An 18,754-nucleotide genomic window follows, 5' to 3' on the forward strand; every position below is an offset into this window, starting at 1 on the left:
TCATTCATATAAAGTCAGAAAAAACAACATAATTAAAAATTATCATGTAGCCTATTTGTACTGAAATTATACAAAAGTGACCGCAAAAGATTTAGAAGCGAACAGTTTCGAGAATTTTGTAACCCTAACCCTGTAAATCACTTTAACGAATCAGCCCCCAAAGAGAGTCCCATCATCGTATCCGGTGATGTTTTTTCTGACTTTCTGTGAATGAAAATGTGTAAAGCCTTGTAGACCGTAATTGAACCTCACAGCTGTCAACAAGTTCCGGGTGACCAGGATGACGTCAGCCCGTTGGCCCGAGGTAAACACAGTTAGCCGCGGCTAGCGACTGTTGAAGAGCGTGTACTCACCGACTTAAAATGGCAAAGAAAACGGAGGATTTCAGGGATTTGTGGATGTGATTACGTTAAACAAACTATAGCCACGGTACGTTTTTATTTGTACTTCTTATGAGTTAATGTAGCCAGGTAGCATTAGCTTGTTGGGAAATTAAAGGTTGCTAACTGGTCAGCTAACGTTAGCTAAGCTACAACTTCCTATTTTTACTTTACCGTGGCTGTGGCGTTCGGCACCTCTGAAACACTGCTACTTTCTACAAAAATAACCAACCTTCCTCTAGTTGGCTACTGGTAGTCAACATGTAAAGCGTTTACAGGTTAAATGTTCGCTTTAACATGTTGTGTACACTCAGCGGGATGATGCGGGCCCGTTAGCAACACTCAGCTGTCAAGTGAGCTCCGCTAACTCATGACGCGACATTACAGCGCGTCCAAAATAGAGATTACGAAAACAGACATGAGTAAGATAGCTAACCAGCTGAGATACTTGTCTAAACGGCTCCTAAAACGACCCCAGAAATTAACTTGACATGACGTAAATCAGCCTTTTTTATGACATAATAGAACTGTCACTTTACTCTTACACAACTGACCCACTGGAAGAGGCAGCACTGACAGCCAGGTATGCATCTGCAGTAATGTACAAACTAGAATAATAGTAGTCACCGTGTGCTTAAGTCTGCACTAAAAAGTCTAAAAAACATGGTAGTGACCCACGTTCATGCACAGTTGAGGATGATTTCAGGTATTGCCAAATGCCAAAGATATCGGTATTGCCAAAGATTCTCTAGTTTCAGTCTCTAAACTGAGGATTTGTTGCGTTGTCTTATGTGATAGTAAACTGAAACTTAAGGTTTTGAACGGTTGTTGAATAAAACAAGACATTTGCTGTCGTTTTAGGATTTAGAAAATTATGATTAGTACCTTTCACTTCATTCTGACATTTTGTAAACCAAAAGATCAGTTGTTTAAAAGAGAAACATAATTGGCAGATTAACTGCTGTGCATAATATAACAGCACATGGTTAGATCCTGAAGAGGTCTATATGAGCCCACACAATTTCCCAGAGGAAACGTTTCATAATAACAGAAAATAAGAGGATGCACAATTTTGGAAGTCTGATAAAGTAATAGAATAAAAAAGTATTTTCCAAACTCAAAGAAGCAAGTAGATCGGAACTCAAAAATATGAGTGTTATTGATTACCTCTGAAAGTTTTTCTACTACTTTTTAAAATAATTTTTCAGGTGATGGACAGTTTAGTACTTGGTTGGAAGTGTTAAGTGTTTTTTTTTTTTTTGATCATTGGAATCTAGCCTTTGTGCCATCAGAAGTGGTTTAACACAAGCCATCTTAAATGGCTTAAATGGTGTTACACACATCCAGAAGCAAGAGAGCTTTTATTACAAGGGAGAATGCTAGGACCAACGGCCACTATCATCGGTTTTGTTGGGATAATGTCAAGGGGGCTAGATGAGATAATGGGTGACATGGTATCCATTAGATCGTGCAGTGATATCAGTTGAAGGCAGTTCAACAAATTTAGACCGAGAAAAGAGAAGTTCACTGTAGAAATGGGAGAATTGATGTTGGCCCCGATGTGATCAATCTTACTGACACGGAAGGTAAGAAAGTAAGATTTCTTGACAATCAGCAGCTGATGAAGTTGTTTGGTGGCATTGAACAAAATTCTGTGATTGTGATGGTTGGCAAAAATGGTGAATTACTGGTCTCTTGCCTATCTAGCGTTACGGTTACACAATATTAACAAAGCTTTACGCACTAAATAATGAACTTGCACTTTACTGGACATCCACCTGTGTTCAGTTCTGCTGCGTGTTCTTTTAAGGCAGGAAAATCTGACCAGTAATCTGTGAGAAATGGGAATACTTTGACTTTGTCTGAATGATCAGATGTGTTGCTGTTTCAGTTAAAAGAGGGTAAGCAGCATGTTGTGGGCAGCTGGTTTTGTTAGTGTTTCTACATGAAACCAGCTGCTTTGTAGAGTCAGGCTCATATTTGTTAGCAGCGTTCAGGGCAACAGGTTGAACCATCCCTGTTGGCGATAATACCCACAAGAGGACAGTAGCTAGGTAGCGGTAAGTTAAATAAAGGAAGAGGTGCTTTGGGAAGACTATTTTAAAATGCTGAGCTGATGTTGAGCAGTTGATCTGTGACATGTTATTGTATTAGGCTCTCAGAGGTCTCGCAGTCAGATAACCGCATAGCGTTATAGATTGTAATTCTAAAGCCTGAAGTGAGCCAGTCAATTTATGGTGAAAATAAGAGCCTGTTGTTCACTGAAGAAGTTTCATACCTCATTATGACATAAATTACACCCATTAATATCCATCAATATGTCAGCTGTGAATGGTGAGGCTGCATAGTTTTAGATTTCTCCATCCACTGATCATTTTTCAGGACATTAATCCTGATCCAGGTCCCAGTATATGATTTGTATTTAGTTTAGTAACTGCATGTGTTGTTCAAAAATAGTAAAAAGTGTGTGGCTTTGTGGAGATTTGATTACTGCAGGTCTTATTTTCTGAAATATGTTTAACCCAGTGAAAAATTTCCATTGAAAATCTGCTGATGGAAGTAACATCTGGATTTGCCTGTAAATCACTAGAATACTGTAGTGACTGATTTTAAGGATAGGGTAGTGTAAGAATTTCTAATACTATGCATTATAGTTTGCATGATAGACTCTAATAACTACATACTTTAAAATACTGGTATTACCCATCTATAACGCTCCTTTTTTCTGTGTTGGTTTTCCAGCTCCATCCCTAGATCTTGATCTTCCTCCTCAGCCATGTCGTCACGTGTGTTGCTGCGGCAGCAGCTGATGCGAGAACAAGCCCAGGAGCAGGAGAGACGTGAGGCCCAGCAGCAGGCCTCTGCCTCTCAGCTCCGGGCTTCCGACTCCACTCCAGCCATCTCTGTCACACTGCCCCCAAATGCTGCCCGTCCACCTCCAGCACAGGTGCCTGTGGAGGTGCTGAAGGTAAGAGCATCCTTTGTCTATGGTCATCGCTTGTGTTTGTTATTCAATGCAGTGGGTTTACATCAGAACACAAGCCCTTAACAACTGTTTAAATGATCAGGTGCAGACCCACTTGGAGAACCCCACCAAGTACCACATCCAGCAGGCACAGAGGCAGCAGGTGAAGCAGTACCTCTCCACCACTCTGGGCAACAAGGCGGTTTCTCAGACCATGGGTGTGTCTCCTGTGCCACAATGCAGTTCTGCCCCTGAAGTTGCTCCTACTGCCAGCAGTGCACCTAACAGTCCCATGGCCCTGCTTAACATCGGATCCAACAAGGAGGAAGTACGAGAAATTCCTCATTTTAAACGTGGTTTAAATTCTTGTGTGTACGGGTTTGATTTGCTGGCTCAGCAGATTACACAACTTTGTAAACTTTGCCTTTCTGCAGACTTACAGTACATTTTTGGAGAAGTTAAATGTCTTACCCTCTGCTCACTTCTTAGTTAATTACTTTTTGTTTGTTCTGTAATGATGTACCCGAAGGTCCCACTGTGATGATGCATGCCTTTTGTCATCGTACCCTTGTTGGCCTGATGTCACAATATGATGTTAAATACTGCACCCACAGTTTAACGATGCCAGCAGTTCTCTTGCACACGTCTCTGTCTTTGAAATTAGGCCTCTTTAGAAGTGTTACATTGGTTTAGATGTTGAATGCTGGCGTTCAGTCTTTACAGAGGATTTTATTTCAAACTCTTTTAGTTTTTAGCTATATACATACAGTATAGTACGTGTTGATTACTCTCACACTTTTAACACGTAGGGCTTTTTACTTACTTTGAACCACCGGTGTTTTCTCTCATCTACTTTATCTAGATTGACGATGTGATCGACGACATCATTAGTCTTGAATCCAGTTTTAATGACGACATCATTACGTTGATTGACTCAGGTCTTCAGTTGCCTAGCACGGTAAGAAGAACAATGCATTTAACCATGGATACTTCCTTTTTAAAGCTTCCTCTAGAATTTACAGGTTCTTCTTTAACTCCACACTGACAGCGTAACAGTGGATTTCAGGCAGCTCCATCGAACAAACTTTTTACACATGAAGTCTTTTTTCTGTGAATGGACTGTCTCTTTTATGTGTGGAATGAAGCAGGAATTCAGTGTTGTTGTAGGAGTAAATATATACTTTTGGCACTCACTTACTATTCGTCACAAAAGTGCGGCCTGGGCGGGGTAAGTTAACAGAGGATACAAGATGGGGAGAAGCGAGACAAAGTGAGTTGTGCTCATAAAAGGTATATTGTAAAGCTAGCAGCTTAACAAGTAATTTGCTAGATAGAAAGCGTTTGCCAAACTTCTGCCACAGAACAAAAAATGAGGATTATGGTGATGCTGTTGGAGGAAAAGAAAAAGAAGAACAGTGAGGTAAAAGCATTTTGTGATTTTTAAATAGTTCCATGTAATGTTCAGCTTTAACATGTCACAATGTAATATCAATGGTTGGAGTTTGAGAAAACATGGATGTGCTTTATCCTAAAATAAATTAACTTTTCATGCAAAAATAGGAATGTCAATCATAGGACTAGGTTTGTGTTGAAGGCTGGTTTATGGATTCTCGGAATCATTGTTTTCAAAGTGTAATTGAAAACAATGTTGTCAGCTGTTGTGTTCCACTGTATGACATCTAGTAGCCTTTAAGTGATCCCGCAGCAACCAGCTCTGATTCTATTTTGAACTCGAGGAACTGGTTGTTCTCTGCTTTTAAGCCAGAACGGGGAACACATCCTTTTCACATATCTGCTTCGAGGTTCATGTAAATCAGTGAGCATTTATCACATGTATGTAACACATTCTGTGTCTTGTAGCTCCCAGGAAATCTGTTGGATGTATACCATAGCCCTGGAATGGCAGCACCTACTCTCACTGTCAGCAACTCCTGCCCTGCTGATCTTCCAAAAATTAAAAGGGAAATTACTGGTACCGTAAAATACATGCTACTTACTTTGATTGTTTTTTTTCTATGTTCAGGAGAACTTATTTTAGAGTTGGATAACATTTTTGGAATCATAATATGAAACACAATAAGAATCTATATCTTTCAGATGCAGACGCCAAAGCACTAATGAAAGAAAGGCAGAAGAAAGACAACCATAACCTCAGTAAGTCAAGCTTTATTTTAGATTATTTCAAGCACTTGTGTTGAATGGTAATGCAGTAAAACCAGGACTACAGTGTGACAAGCAGCTTCCTAACTACAAGGTTATGTACTTTGGCCTCTCTTTTTGTCTGCTCATATCCTTATATCCTGTCATTCTTGCTTTACTACAGTTGAGAGGAGGCGGAGATTCAACATTAATGACCGTATAAAGGAACTTGGTACCCTGATACCCAAGTCAAGTGATCCGTAAGTGTGGTCTGGTTTTTCTGGATAGTTATTTTGCATATCTGAATAACTTAATAAAAATGAAACTACAATACTTGAATTGAATGCCTGCAACCGTTGTGTAGTAAAGAAAAAACCTAATCTTGTTTCTGTTGTGTTTCCTTTCCTCACCGCCTCTGCAATATTTACTGATGTTATGACAGTGAGATGCGCTGGAATAAAGGCACTATTCTGAAAGCCTCTGTAGACTACATCAGGAAGTTACAGAAGGAGCAACAGAGAGCCAAGGATGTCGAGATGCGTCAGAAAAAGCTGGAGCAAGCAAACCACAGTTTAATGTTGCGCATCCAGGTCAGTATTTGTTGTTTAGGTAGAAGGAGACATGCACAGTACAATTATTCTAAAACTGACGCATGTCAACAGTCAATGACGGAAACATTGTATCTTTAATAAACTCAGTGGTGACACTGTGATGATTCAACTTTTTCATGTTACAATAAATTTTAATAAGTTTGCAATTCAACACTACAGTTAATTTTTCTGTGGTGCTCTTTTTTTGACTGGTTATGATTGTTAAATTCACTGTGTGTAGACATTGATGTTGGTGCACTGTGGAGTTTATAACCACAAGTGTGCCACAGATGATTCACATTACTGCAGAGTTGAGAAAGAGAATTAATGGTGTACAATTATTAATCTGCATTCTGTAAACAATCTGTAAAGATTTATCTTGTGAATTAAGTGGGAAACTGCTGAAGTATGAGCTTACATTTAAGTCTGCCTTCATGAGTTTTTATGTTTGTTTTTATTTTGAACCTAAAATTGATCAGTTCTTGTTTTTAAATCTTTTTAGGACATTTTTAGTCCCAGAATTTTAGTCCCAGAAATGTGCACTTGGTTATCCCACACTCTCAAGCTTTAATCAAATGTAATGTCATGTAGTTGATAAAGCTAAAATGTACTTTTTAAAGTTATGTTTATTGTAGAGACATTACTTTTCACTGGGAAAATGCACAAAGAGATGGCTGGGTTCAGGAAAATAATGACATTTTTCAGTCGTTCCAGGACATGACATTTGAATGCATGTGTGTTCTTTTCAGGAGCTGGAAATGCAGGCACGGCTCCATGGCCTCTCCACTGCCAACAGCATCTCATCTAGTCTGAGCTCCGATACCTCCCTGCTCCAGCAGCAGCCAGTCCCACAGAGCGGCCAGTCCCTGCCTCCCAGTGCAGGAGCAGCCTCCTCCTTTAACCTCCTCAGCATGGGTGCTACAGCCGTTGGACCTCCTCTGCCAGCCTCTTTCCTGTCACCGCCCTCCTCGGACTCTCCAGCAGGAATCACCATCAGCAGCCCTCTGGACATGGGCAGCCTGAGCTTTGCCGAGCTAGACGACCCCTCCGCCTCAGCACTCTATCCTGACGTGGGTTTGGGAGACATTCTCATGGACGAGGGTTGCACCTTGTCTCCAGAGAGGGTGGAGGAGCCCCTGTTTTCTCCTTTGTCACCAGGTGCCTCTAAAACCAGCAGTCGCAGGAGCAGCCTTGAAATGGACGAGGACTTGTGATAAGCTCTGCGTGGAGGTCACGCAGCCAGAGAGACTGTCTGTAGGGATGAGAATGTCAGGAAGTGCAGTCTATCTTCAAATAACGTGAGTCTATTGATAGCACTGTAGAACTGAACTTCGTAAAGCAAAAATAGCTAACATTAAGATCAAAACTAACATCAACTTTGCATCAGGAGAAAGTTCTTGATTTTCTTTGCCATACAGACCTAATTGTTATTGTTCCTGTTTGGAGCTGGTCAAATGATTATGTCTGAGTTTATAAATGCAATCTTATTAAAATGGAATATTGTATAATAGGGACATTAAGAAATTATTACATTAAATAGTTTTTAAGATTTTCTTCAGAGATTTAAGAGGGATATAAAGTTTGCTTGAATTTATTATGTGCTCATTTATAAGAAAGAAAGCTGTGAGGTTTCTTTTTCATGACATTGGCATAACAAACTGGTTGAGAGATGCCAAGATATTTGTTTTGTTTTTTTCAACTGACTGGAATCAGGGTTTGTTAATAGCAGTCGCATGCTCATTCTTGTTGGGTTGTTTCACCAGCAGCTACAGAAGGGATCTTTGTAAAGTGAATTGGCACATTGTTGAAATATTTACTTCATATTGTATATAAGAATATTTTATTTTGAGCAATTTTATTGCACCTTATTTTATGGCAGTCTATGCATTTTATGAAAGCTTTTGTCTTGTTTTATTACCATTACACACAGTCGACAGCTAACGCCCAGGATGCATGTATTTGTAATAAACCTTAAGAGCAGTGGAAAATCACTTGCTGCTGCAGCTAGGTAGCCAAAGCAGGACTTCTTCCAGAGTAGCTACAAATTACAAATCAACATTTTATTTTTTGAATATATTCACTGAGTCACTATGAGAAATGCAGAACAATTTTATCCTTTTACAATAGTACTGTAGTTCATCACATATTTTTTTGATACCTGAATAATCCTTTGATAAGTAGTTTTTCCTGACTAATATACGTGTTGTCAGTGATTGTCTTCATTAACCTTGGTGATCACTGAGTGATTTTACGGTTAGCATGTTCCACCAAGATTGTGGCTTTTTTGTTTTTCCTGACGATCAAAATTGATTAGAACTAACAATACATTATTGCTCATTGTAGAATGAATTCAGAGGGCTTTGACCTTCTTTTACAGCAACCACTATCCTCATGTTTGTAATAATAAGGTATAACTGTTTGCAGTGTGAAATCTGCAACACATTTATTATTCTATGAAATAGCCACAAACTTTAGAAAGGCATTTAATTTGTCAGATGCTTGATGCAACCTTATGTACAGTTAATGAATGTGTGTTTGAAAAAGTACCTGCATATTTGTGTGTTGTTTTTTTTTTTTTACACTGACGTACTGTATTTGAGAATTGCTTTTTGGTTTCCTTCAACATGTCTTTTCAAAGTTAGTGATATGCTTGAATTTTAAACTATATTTGAGCCGTGGTAACACAAAAACAAATCAATTGATGCAGCCAAAAAACATCTTTTTTTTTTTCTTTTTTTTTAAAGTTCACAGTCTTGAGTGACACTGATTAGTGTTTACCTTTCAGTGAGGGAAAAGTCGCTGATTTAAGGTGTCTCTCCTGTTTTTGAGCTAAAAGCAGCTCCACTCCATAGCTCAGTGCTGCAAATTGTGTTGTTCTTAGTCCCATAAGATTAATTACCAGTGGTCAGCTTTTTCTGCTCATACTCAACTGCTCTCCACGATATTAACCATGTCTTACCCCTACATATATTTGAGTGCTAACATGGACTGTTAATCCTCTACGTGCTACAGGTAACATTTGTGTCTTGTCCTTACAAGTTGGCTTTCGGAAGATTGTAATAAATAAATGATTCCCACAGGTTCATGTTTGAATGTGATTATTTGCTTGCAGCCAGATGTTAGTGGTACAGCATTTGAGAGATTTCCATTGCCAGGTCCAGGCACTCTGTAGCCTGGAGGCAGATATCACAGATGGGACAGTCACACAGGCAGCAGCGGACACCCAGACACCTGCAGAAGTCACAGTGGTGGGTGACGTCTAGGAGAGGCTGCAGGGCGTTGGACTCGCAGCCGCACAGTGATGAGCACAGAGACCAAACACATGCATTACAGCCTCTCACCGTAGCCAATAAACAGTCCAGTGGGTGGCAGAACAGGCAGGCCAAAAGGATTGAAGCACAGAGGTCTCATGGAGGGGAAGGTAGTGAGCAAGAAAAGAGAAGAAAGCTTCAGTTGAAGGAAAAAGCTTCAAGAGATAAGCAACAGTGTTATTAGCAACACGATGTGGTGTCCTTACCGTCTCCATGTGTTGACTCACTGCGGACCGTAGTGGTTTTGAGCCTCTCTTGACTCCTGCTGATAGATGTGAATGACTGACTCACTTCATAGACGGTGCAAGCCTCCATGGAAGGTGGCAGCAGGGCACATAGAGGCTGTGGCTGGTCTTTCTTCACAGAACATGGGCCACAGATGGATACTGCTCGGGTCTCTTTGCCCTTTGGCTTATTATGCAAATTGGATTCAGTGGGGACCCCTGCATCGGACATACAAATAAACAAATAACATCCTCATGAAATATGTTTTGCAAGGAAATAGCCATTAAAGTCGAGTTAATAGGCTAAAGTACCTATTGTTTTATTTGGGAATGTGTTCTCAGGAAAGTCATGTGAAGATAATTCAGTGTCCTCAGTGGAGATCTGCTCTAAACTAGAGACTTCAGCCAGAGATCCTGTGAGACAACAAACAAGGTGGTCTATATAAATCACAATGATTTTATTATATAACAAAGTCAAACTTTCCAATCCATCACTTACAGTTAAAATGTGGATATACCTGTTTGATCAGCAGTGGTGTTGTCAGGCACAATGGATGACTCTGAAGCAGTGATCAGTGAGTCCTGGAGCTTTGATTGGTTGCCGTGTTCATCATCCATCTTTTCATTCTTAACTGTAGAATTGAATTTGGCATCCATCATGGCATCCACTTAAATATGTCATTCAGTCTCTTGGGGGAAAAAAAAAAGAAAGACAATCAACTAGGGCTGCAAAGGAGGCCAAAACGAAGGAGGAGTCCTATCAATCTGAGTGCAAATTATAAGAAATAAATTCATGAGAAGAGAATGTGTTTGCTGTAAACTTGCTACTTTTGTTAAACTGGAATAATCCACTTACAAGTATTGTAATATAAAAATATAACATTAAACTTCATAATTCTGTGTAGATACCACAAACCCAGAGTCAGATCTGTAGCTGAGGTTTCGCTGTAGCTGAGCTGTTAGTGATGAGTCATCTTGGAAAATTACATCTACAGCAAAGTTAATGTATTATTAAAATCCATTTTTGAAATGTTTATGATATAGATGAAAGGTGGCACAGGGATATCCTGACAGCTATATGAGAATGTAAGTGATCTGGATTTCACTATTTGTTAATATTTCATGTAGTACCTCAAGTACTTTACCTTATGTGAAAGGTTGAGAGGTTTTTATTCACATATGCAGGTGAAAACACATTGATTTCACCTATTTGAAATATTTTGGCAAATTTCAAAAGTATTTGTATGTAGGTAATTATAGGTAATCAGTAATCAGTCAAAGTGGACAACGGTGTTTAAAATAAATCATAATTATTCATTGTAATCAACAGCAACAGCATGCATTTAGGAGACATTTTATGAGATTCATTACTGTAATATGCAGAAATCCTGCTGTTTATCTCTTCTTATTGCTCTCTGTAGGTTTAGAGTATTGTAAGAAACAAATTTTACTTACTTTTCATGAAATATTCTAGAAGTAGACGATCAAGTGTGAAGCTTCAATCAAACAAACCAGACGCATCCTCTTTAAGTACATTCCTCACAATGACCTGTCAGCTGTCAGCAGTGGTGCTGTAGCTGCATCACAAAGGATCTCTCTCCTGTCTCTGCATGATTTCCTCTGGGTTTGAGTGTGAGTGTGTGTGTGTTTGTGTGTGTGTGCGTGTGTTTGTGTGGTTGTGTGTGTGTGAGAATGAGTCAGAGTGCATGTCCATTAAATGCAAGAACAAGAATGGTTGTATTAATATTGCTTATTAAGATAGACAGGTGTTTGTGTACATCTACTGACTTTAAATGTGAGTAAAGCTGCCACAAATAGTCGATTAATCAATTAGTCAATCGATAGAAAATTAATTTGTAACTATTTTTGATACTTGAATAACTGTTTTAGTCATTTGTTAAGCAAAAATGACATTTGCTGGTTGTAGCTTCTCAAATGTGAGGATTTGAGGCTTTTCTGTAACGTGTACACCTGATAGTAAACTGAATATCTTAGCAAATATTAACATAGCTTTTAATTAAACAATATTATTATGTTTATTGTAGTTGAAGTTTACATATTGCTCTACATGAGACTGTGAGAATAAGTTCATCATTTCAGGCCAAGGTTATAATATGTCACTCTGATTTACAGTATGTTGAACCGTGTGCTAAAAAAAACCCCGCGCCATTCGTAACAAATCCAACGGGTGGCGATGTTGCAACATTGGATGTTAATTTTCCACCAGAGAAGAAGAAAACTGACCAATGACTATCTTCCGAGTAGTAACGAGTCCGGACGGTTTTAAGCGATGTTATGTCCGCGGAGACGAATCCGTTTACTTAGCTTAGCTGGCTAATAGGTTCGTTGTCCAATGTGACGTTTGTTGCCTTTCAACTATATTTGCAGAACAACCACAGGCTGTACAGATCTCACATAATGGCAAGTATAAAAAGAACTTGTATTTTTTTTTGTCAAACTTACGATTTGGCTTAGTAGCGTTAAGCTACTTGAAGTCGGTCGGTGAAAACACGGCCTAAGTTATACCCGACAGGAGCATGTCTTCCTCTAAACTGTTGTGATCCAACTCATGTCGTTTAAACAGAAGTCCAGTAAATACTGAATGATATAAATGTAAATTTGATTTGACAATTGTGTGAGTAAGTTATGTAACACAGAAAAGATGGCTAGCTGGGAAACGTTAGTCATGACACAGGTTTGTGTGTAAACAAAGTAGCTGGGTTAGCTGTTTGCCTTGAACTGCTAACTTAAGTTATTTTTTCAATAATATCTACATTTCCTTGTCTACATATCAAAGCACTTTCATTGAAATTTCAAGCTAGAAGTAACGACCTTAACTAACGTCGCTAGTTATTAAATCAGCGTGATAGCATCACAAACGTACTACACGCCTACTTTATACTGCAGAATGATCAACATATTCTCCAAGAAATGAAGGAGCAGGTATGAAGAGAAGACATTGGATATAATGACAGTGAGACGAATGTCCTCTTTTATAATATATTGGATTGGGAGAGTGCTACAGCAGAATTACTTTATTTTATTTTATTTAATCTTCATTCAATCAGGCTGTGTCATTGAGATTAAGATCTCTTTTCCAAGAGAGACATGAGAACAAGAAACATTCATGAGACGAAGACACAGTGAGCAAACAGCATCAACACAACTATACTATAAACAAGGATTTGATAAAAACAGTTTCAAGAATCATAATAACTTAAGATAATAAAGCTTTAAAATCTCCAAGAGGAGTGAAAGACTCAAGTTTGAGGGCAGTTTGTAGTTCATCCTATTTACAAAGGTGCAAGGTACCTCAAACCAGTTCTGCCAACATAGTGCAAACATGAGCGATGTCTAAGCTTAAGGTAGTTACTGGATCACGTTTCTGTAATTACTTGACTCAAATGAGAGAAGAGATGTGAAGTAGTTTGGAAGCTTCAACAGTAGAGCTTTATAGATGAATAACATGAGACGGCTATTTCTTCTTGACTGTAAGGATGTCTTTAACACAGAGAGAAGAATAGTCATTAAACACTAATGCGCCTGTATGGTGGGAAAATGCAAAATAATGACCAACGTAGGAGAAATTAATGAGCCAGAGCTACTCTGCTCTGTTACTTCAGAAGCAAAAACATTAAAAGCACACCTGAAGCCTTTTGCTCACCTTTGAAATTGAGAAAAATGTCCCGCAGCTCGGCAGTCAGTTATTATTGGTGCTTGGTGTAATGCCATATGTAGTGATGTAGTTTGTGATGCATGTTTTACTGTGTTTTTCAGGACAGTGAAATGTCAGACATTGACCCTATACCAGGGCCTGAAACCAGTAGTATGGAGGGGGAGAACGCTCCTCTTTACTGTATCTGCCGGAAACCAGACATCAACTGCTTCATGATGTAAGGTCACACAATCAGTGGTGCTGTTTCAGTCAGTCAGTTACTGGGTAGGGATGCAACCATGCTCATACGATATGTTTCTCCCACTGATAGTGGCTGTGATAACTGCAATGAGTGGTTCCACGGGCACTGTATTAACATCACTGAGAAGATGGCGAAGGCAATCCGGGAATGGTACTGCATGAGATGTAGAGGTGATGATGAATTATTCTCTTATCACAGCATTTAAGAGTGCCATGCTTAGCATTACATATATCATGAAACCAGTCAAATAAACCAGGACATAATTGTTTTATTCTTCTTGTCACCAGATAAAAACCCCTTGTTGGAAATAAAGTATAGAAAAGAAAAGAAAAACCGGGAGAAGGAGGCTGACTCTGACAGAGGTGAAAAACAGTACAGCACCCCAAGTACTCCGGACTATAAGAGTGAAAGGCGGCGTGGATCAAAAGTAAGTTGCATATAAATATCTTAAGCCCCTTTCACACATGCACTGCAACCCTAAAGTTATCCTGACGTTACCTGGAGGAGCTGTATGTGTGAACGCAAATGTCTGAATCAGTCAGACCGGACATTAAATGGACTTTACCCTGCCAGCTCCATGGTACAAAGTCTTTGTAATGTCCGATTGAGCTTATGTGTGAATATTCTCCGGAGAATTCACAGCAAGCGATTGGGCGTGTTGATGATGGTGAGAACATGTCTGACACGGATAATCTCCTGTTGTTTGCTACATGTGTGAAAGGGCAGCTCTGGACAATGTCTGGACCTGATTCTCTTGACATTGTCTGGAGTTCATATGAGAAAACAGCTTTAGTTTGTCTTTCTTGATCATTTTGCACATACGTTTTAAAGTGAAAACCTCATCTTATATTGAAAACTAAAATAACACAAAAAGCTTGCTGTCATAGCAACATTGACTCATTTTTAACCATGAGGTGAACATGCAGGATGTCAAACACAAGGTTTCATGGGATGTAATGGCTGTTATTGTCCATTATTTATTTATTTTTTCAGGTAAAGCGTTCTGTCCGTATGTGTGGGGAATGTGAGCCCTGCAGAAGAACTGAGGACTGCGCCCAGTGTGACTTCTGCAAGGACATGAAGAAGTTTGGGGGCCCCAACAAAATAAGACAGAAGTGCAGATTTAGGCAATGTGAAGTTCGAGCAAGGGTAAGTGACTTTATCTTTGTCTTGTTTTCAAATTAGATTGTGACATCAGAGTGTAACAGAGTATTAAAAAGTCTGGATTGGGCAACGTCTACAGATGTTGTATGTTTGAAAATCTAAATAAGAGGGCCTGAACAAGACGAGTATTCCTGATGCTATTTTCTATTAATTGGTCCAAGTGTGTAGACTTATGCTGTACAGTTAGAATTTTTGCATTGTGAAAAATGCAAGCTTATACAGTGACCCTTTACTGAAAATGATCTTATGTAGTAATAATTAATAAATGAATAAATGAATGTATGAATAAATAAATACAGCCGCAAGCAGCAATGATTCCAAGCACTTGTGAAAAATTTGACATTTTTAGAGCAGAAGACCAGATGCAGATGACTTGAGAGACTACAATGATGAAAGAATTTTGACTCTAGGCCAGGCAGTTTTTGATATAATTGTGAAAATGTAAACTTGATTGTTACAGCGCCACCTTGAGGGCAATGAGTGTCATTTTATGTGCCTGAGTAGTAGGTAGAGATTACAACCCACCTGCCAGTTTTTTTTTGGTCTTACGGTTTTTGCTGCACAAACATTTTTAGTAGAGAAAAAGAAAGAAAGAAGTATAATGAGAACAAAAACAATAGGGCTGTAGCAGCGAGCTTCACTGATTGGACCCCTAATAATAGTAATAATGCCACATTCATAAATCTTGCATGGTGCCATTTCAAAACTATAAAGTTGTTTTTATATTAGAAACTTAAAAGATCCATCTTTTTTCAATCCCTGAAGTGATTAGCACTCCCTCATCTCTGATGTACTTGTGCAGTCCCTTGTGGCTACTCCGGAAATGTGCAACTTGTTGCCTCTTGTTTTGTACAGAAAATGCTGCGTGTGAAGGATGAGGAATTCTCTTTGCGAGAAAGGAGGGAGAATTCCTACCACAGGCGCCGACGGTACTCTGAGGACTATGACAGTGAGGCAGATCTCTACCAGCAGTACAAGGCAGCAGGACTCAACCACAACATGGTAGCACAACAGTTCACGCTGTATTTGTTCACTTAAACCTGCTCATTTGTAGATGCACTCAAACAGATGTCATCCATGTGTCAGTAGATGTATGTTTAGCAGTTCTTTGCTCTCTTTTCACCCAGGCATGGGGTAGTGATGATGATGATGAACCGCCTTTCAGTCCCGTCATGCGTAAGAAAGCGGTGAAGGTGAAGCACGTCAAGAGACGAGAAAAGAAGTTTGACAAGAAGGTAAGATTTCTGTTTCCTCATGAAAAGCACTGCCAGGTGTTAATAAATGGTGGTAACATTTGTTCTGCTACCTTTTTTTTATTAAAAAAAAAAATCTGTGCAGAAAGAGTCACGGCGCCACAAGCAGAAGCAGAAGCACAAGGACAAAAACAGACACAGCGAGAAGGGGGATATCCGGGATAACGGAGGGCAGCATCAGTGTCTGGGGCCAAGCTGTGTAGAGGCAGCAAGACCCAACTCCAAATACTGCTCTGAGGAATGTGGCATGAAGTTAGCTGCCAAGTAAGAACTCTCACTTTCACCTTTCATGCCAGGAACACCAGTTCTGCCACAGGGACAGATACAGTATTTCAGAAACCTGCTTAGAACAAACAAAGCCTAAAGTGAATTTAAATACATTCAGTTCATTTGATTTGCTGCTCACTGGAGTTGTCTGAGGAGGGTAAAGTGAAGGGCATGGTCAAATACTGTTTGCTTCTACTGCCTCTACCACTTGTTCCTATTCAAATGACTACTATTGCTCCACCTAGTGTTAGAAGGTTTAAATGAACACAAAGAAATATCTGGTAAAATGGCTCAGACCAGTTTTTTTCAGTTTTTTGATTGTTTATTTGTTGTCTGATTTATTGGGATTATTACGTTGGCTTTTGTTGGGAATTTATGATGAATCTGATCAGATTGTGGTTTTAAAAATGTATTCAGGTTCATAAGTATGGCTGTTTATTCTCCTGCTTCTGCCTCTGTCATCCTCAATGTAGTGTCTCATGGTCTGAATAGTGTGTCTGATACTTTCCCACTGCACAAACTAATTTACAGTTGAAGTGCAAACCTGATTATGTTCAGGTTTTTTTTTTTTTACTTTGAAATGCGTTAATCTGTTTCCATGTCGATCCACAGCCGGATCTATGAGATTCTCCCTCAGCGCATCCAGCAGTGGCAGCAGAGTCCCTGCATCGCCGAGGAGCACGGCAAGAAGCAGCTGGAGCGCATACGCCGGGACCAGCAGAACGCCCGGCTGCGCCTCACCGAGATGGAGCGCCGCTTCCACGAACTGGAGGGCATCATCGCTAAGGCCAAGCAGCAGGCGGTGCAGCAGGACGAGGAGGTGAGTCGGCAGTGATCTGCCTGCTTGTTCATTCAGTTACACTCCTTGTTCTTGTCAATGAAATGCTTTGGTTTATGTTATCAGGTGAATGAAGGTGATAGCGAGGACACGGACCTGCAGATTTTCTGTGTGTCTTGTAGTCATCCCATCAATCCAAAAGTGGCTCTGAGACATATGGAGAGATGTTACGCAAAGGTGATTATTTCCATTAGGGTTTTTTTTTTCCTTCCAAGCATGAGATGTAAACATAAACAAAAGCACATGGCCTACTTGTAACATTTCTATCCTTAATCTTCATATCTGAACAGTATGAGAGTCAGACCTCCTTTGGTTCCATGTACCCTACAAGAATTGAAGGGTAAGAAAAAGATATCTCAAATTGTATAGAGTTTTTCCTCAGTGAAGTCACTTTACTGATTCTTTTTTTTTTTTTCCCTCCACAGAGCAACCAGACTCTTCTGTGATGTGTACAATCCCCAAAGCAAGACTTACTGTAAGAGGCTTCAGGTTTTGTGTCCAGAACATTCCAGAGATCCTAAGGTTAGCCAGTTATAAAACTTGCAGTACAATTTCTATCAATCACTAAAAACTGTGAAAACCTGTGAAGGATAAAGCAGTGTTTATGTGGAGTCTGCAATCTTTCATGTTTTTTTTTTTTTTGTTTTTTTTCCTCCTCCGGTGTCCAGATCCCAGTGGATGAGGTGTGTGGATGTCCTCTGGTGAAGAATGTGTTTGAGCTGACAGGAGAGTACTGCAGAGTCTCTAAAAGGAAATGCAACAAACATTACAACTGGGAAAAGCTCAGGAGGGCTGAGGTAGACCTGGAGCGAGTCAGGGTGGTAAGTTGACTGTGGATTTGGTGTAAAGAGACGTAACTTCTGGTATTTATTGGGAATTCTGCAGCTTTTCTTTTGGAAATGTCAAAGAAAATCCTACATTTGATGATATTTGCATCCATCCAGTCAGATGTAGGTGTACATTCAGTAGACCTCTTCTTCTTCATTAACCTGTTTTTCTTCTTCCCTACAGTGGTACAAATTGGACGAGCTCTTTGAACAGGAGCGTAATGTCAGGACTGCTATGACCAACAGAGCCGGTCTGCTCGCTCTGATGTTGCACCAGACTATTCAGCATGACCCTTTGACGACTGATCTCCGTAGCAACAAGGATAGGTAGTCAACCTAGTCTGCATCTGTCCTCAGATCTGTAGATCACTGTACATAACAAGAGACATGAGTGTGAGGGTTTTAACTTGTAGATCGGTTACTACCATTTTGATGTGAACTGATTTTGTAACTAAATAATTATTTTAAATCTTTGTATGATAATTCACTCAAAGTGGTAAATGGATATATATTTTTCCTGACTGCGGTTAGATGAATTACTGCTGATTGAAAACTGCTGTTTTTGGTATGAACGCCCTAAATAAAAACCTTTAACTTTCATTTATTTCATCATTTCTGTTCGGCCTTTCTACACTTTATGCCTTTGATTTATGACTATTACAACTTCAGTGGTCCATCCTTCTCCACCATGAAGATGCCATTGATAGCATGAAAACAGTTTGTTTCATATTTGATTCTTCAGTATTATTTTTCTAAAGTCTTAATAAGGTTAGCCTAGGTTTTATAAGATAATATTTAAAGGATTCAGGCAATGACACAAAATGCCCTCAACCGGTCTTGTGAAGTAAGACAAATAAGGTTTTGCATTATTAACACCTC

At 39.5% G+C, this 18,754-nt stretch overlaps 3 protein-coding genes across 4 annotated transcripts; 2 read left to right on the plus strand and 1 right to left on the minus strand.

The window, feature by feature from the left end:
• The first annotated feature begins 269 nt into the window (after positions 1 to 269).
• Positions 270 to 9,157, plus strand: tfe3b (transcription factor binding to IGHM enhancer 3b). Its single transcript, XM_067588236.1, has 9 exons — positions 270 to 429; positions 3,123 to 3,348; positions 3,449 to 3,673; positions 4,208 to 4,303; positions 5,206 to 5,317; positions 5,443 to 5,499; positions 5,669 to 5,744; positions 5,927 to 6,074; positions 6,824 to 9,157. The coding sequence occupies exons 2-9, from the start codon at positions 3,157 to 3,159 to the stop codon at positions 7,286 to 7,288; spliced, it is 1,371 nt and encodes a 456-aa protein (XP_067444337.1). The 5' UTR covers positions 270 to 429; positions 3,123 to 3,156; the 3' UTR covers positions 7,289 to 9,157.
• si:dkey-245f22.3 (uncharacterized protein LOC492819 homolog) lies at positions 8,911 to 11,781 on the minus strand. Of its 2 annotated transcripts, XM_067588239.1 has the most exons (5): positions 11,065 to 11,781; positions 10,128 to 10,298; positions 9,922 to 10,023; positions 9,592 to 9,828; positions 8,911 to 9,480 (listed from the first exon to the last, which is right to left on the minus strand). In XM_067588239.1, the coding sequence occupies exons 2-5, from the start codon at positions 10,267 to 10,269 to the stop codon at positions 9,194 to 9,196; spliced, it is 768 nt and encodes a 255-aa protein (XP_067444340.1). In that variant the 5' UTR covers positions 10,270 to 10,298; positions 11,065 to 11,781; the 3' UTR covers positions 8,911 to 9,193. The 2 variants fall into 2 exon arrangements, with proteins under 2 accessions (XP_067444340.1, XP_067444341.1); XM_067588240.1 differs by lacking the exon at positions 11,065 to 11,781 and having other exon boundaries at positions 10,128 to 10,330.
• A 98-nt stretch (positions 11,782 to 11,879) lies between these two features.
• cxxc1b (CXXC finger protein 1b) lies at positions 11,880 to 18,475 on the plus strand. Its single transcript, XM_067588234.1, has 14 exons — positions 11,880 to 12,030; positions 13,387 to 13,502; positions 13,596 to 13,696; positions 13,814 to 13,953; positions 14,520 to 14,675; positions 15,546 to 15,692; positions 15,818 to 15,925; positions 16,029 to 16,207; positions 16,823 to 17,030; positions 17,115 to 17,225; positions 17,339 to 17,388; positions 17,474 to 17,570; positions 17,717 to 17,869; positions 18,060 to 18,475. The coding sequence occupies exons 1-14, from the start codon at positions 12,028 to 12,030 to the stop codon at positions 18,204 to 18,206; spliced, it is 1,716 nt and encodes a 571-aa protein (XP_067444335.1). The 5' UTR covers positions 11,880 to 12,027; the 3' UTR covers positions 18,207 to 18,475.
• The last annotated feature ends 279 nt before the right edge of the window (positions 18,476 to 18,754 follow it).

Source organism: Thunnus thynnus, chromosome 4 (assembly GCF_963924715.1).
Source record: "Thunnus thynnus chromosome 4, fThuThy2.1, whole genome shotgun sequence".
NCBI lineage: Eukaryota > Metazoa > Chordata > Actinopteri > Scombriformes > Scombridae > Thunnus > Thunnus thynnus.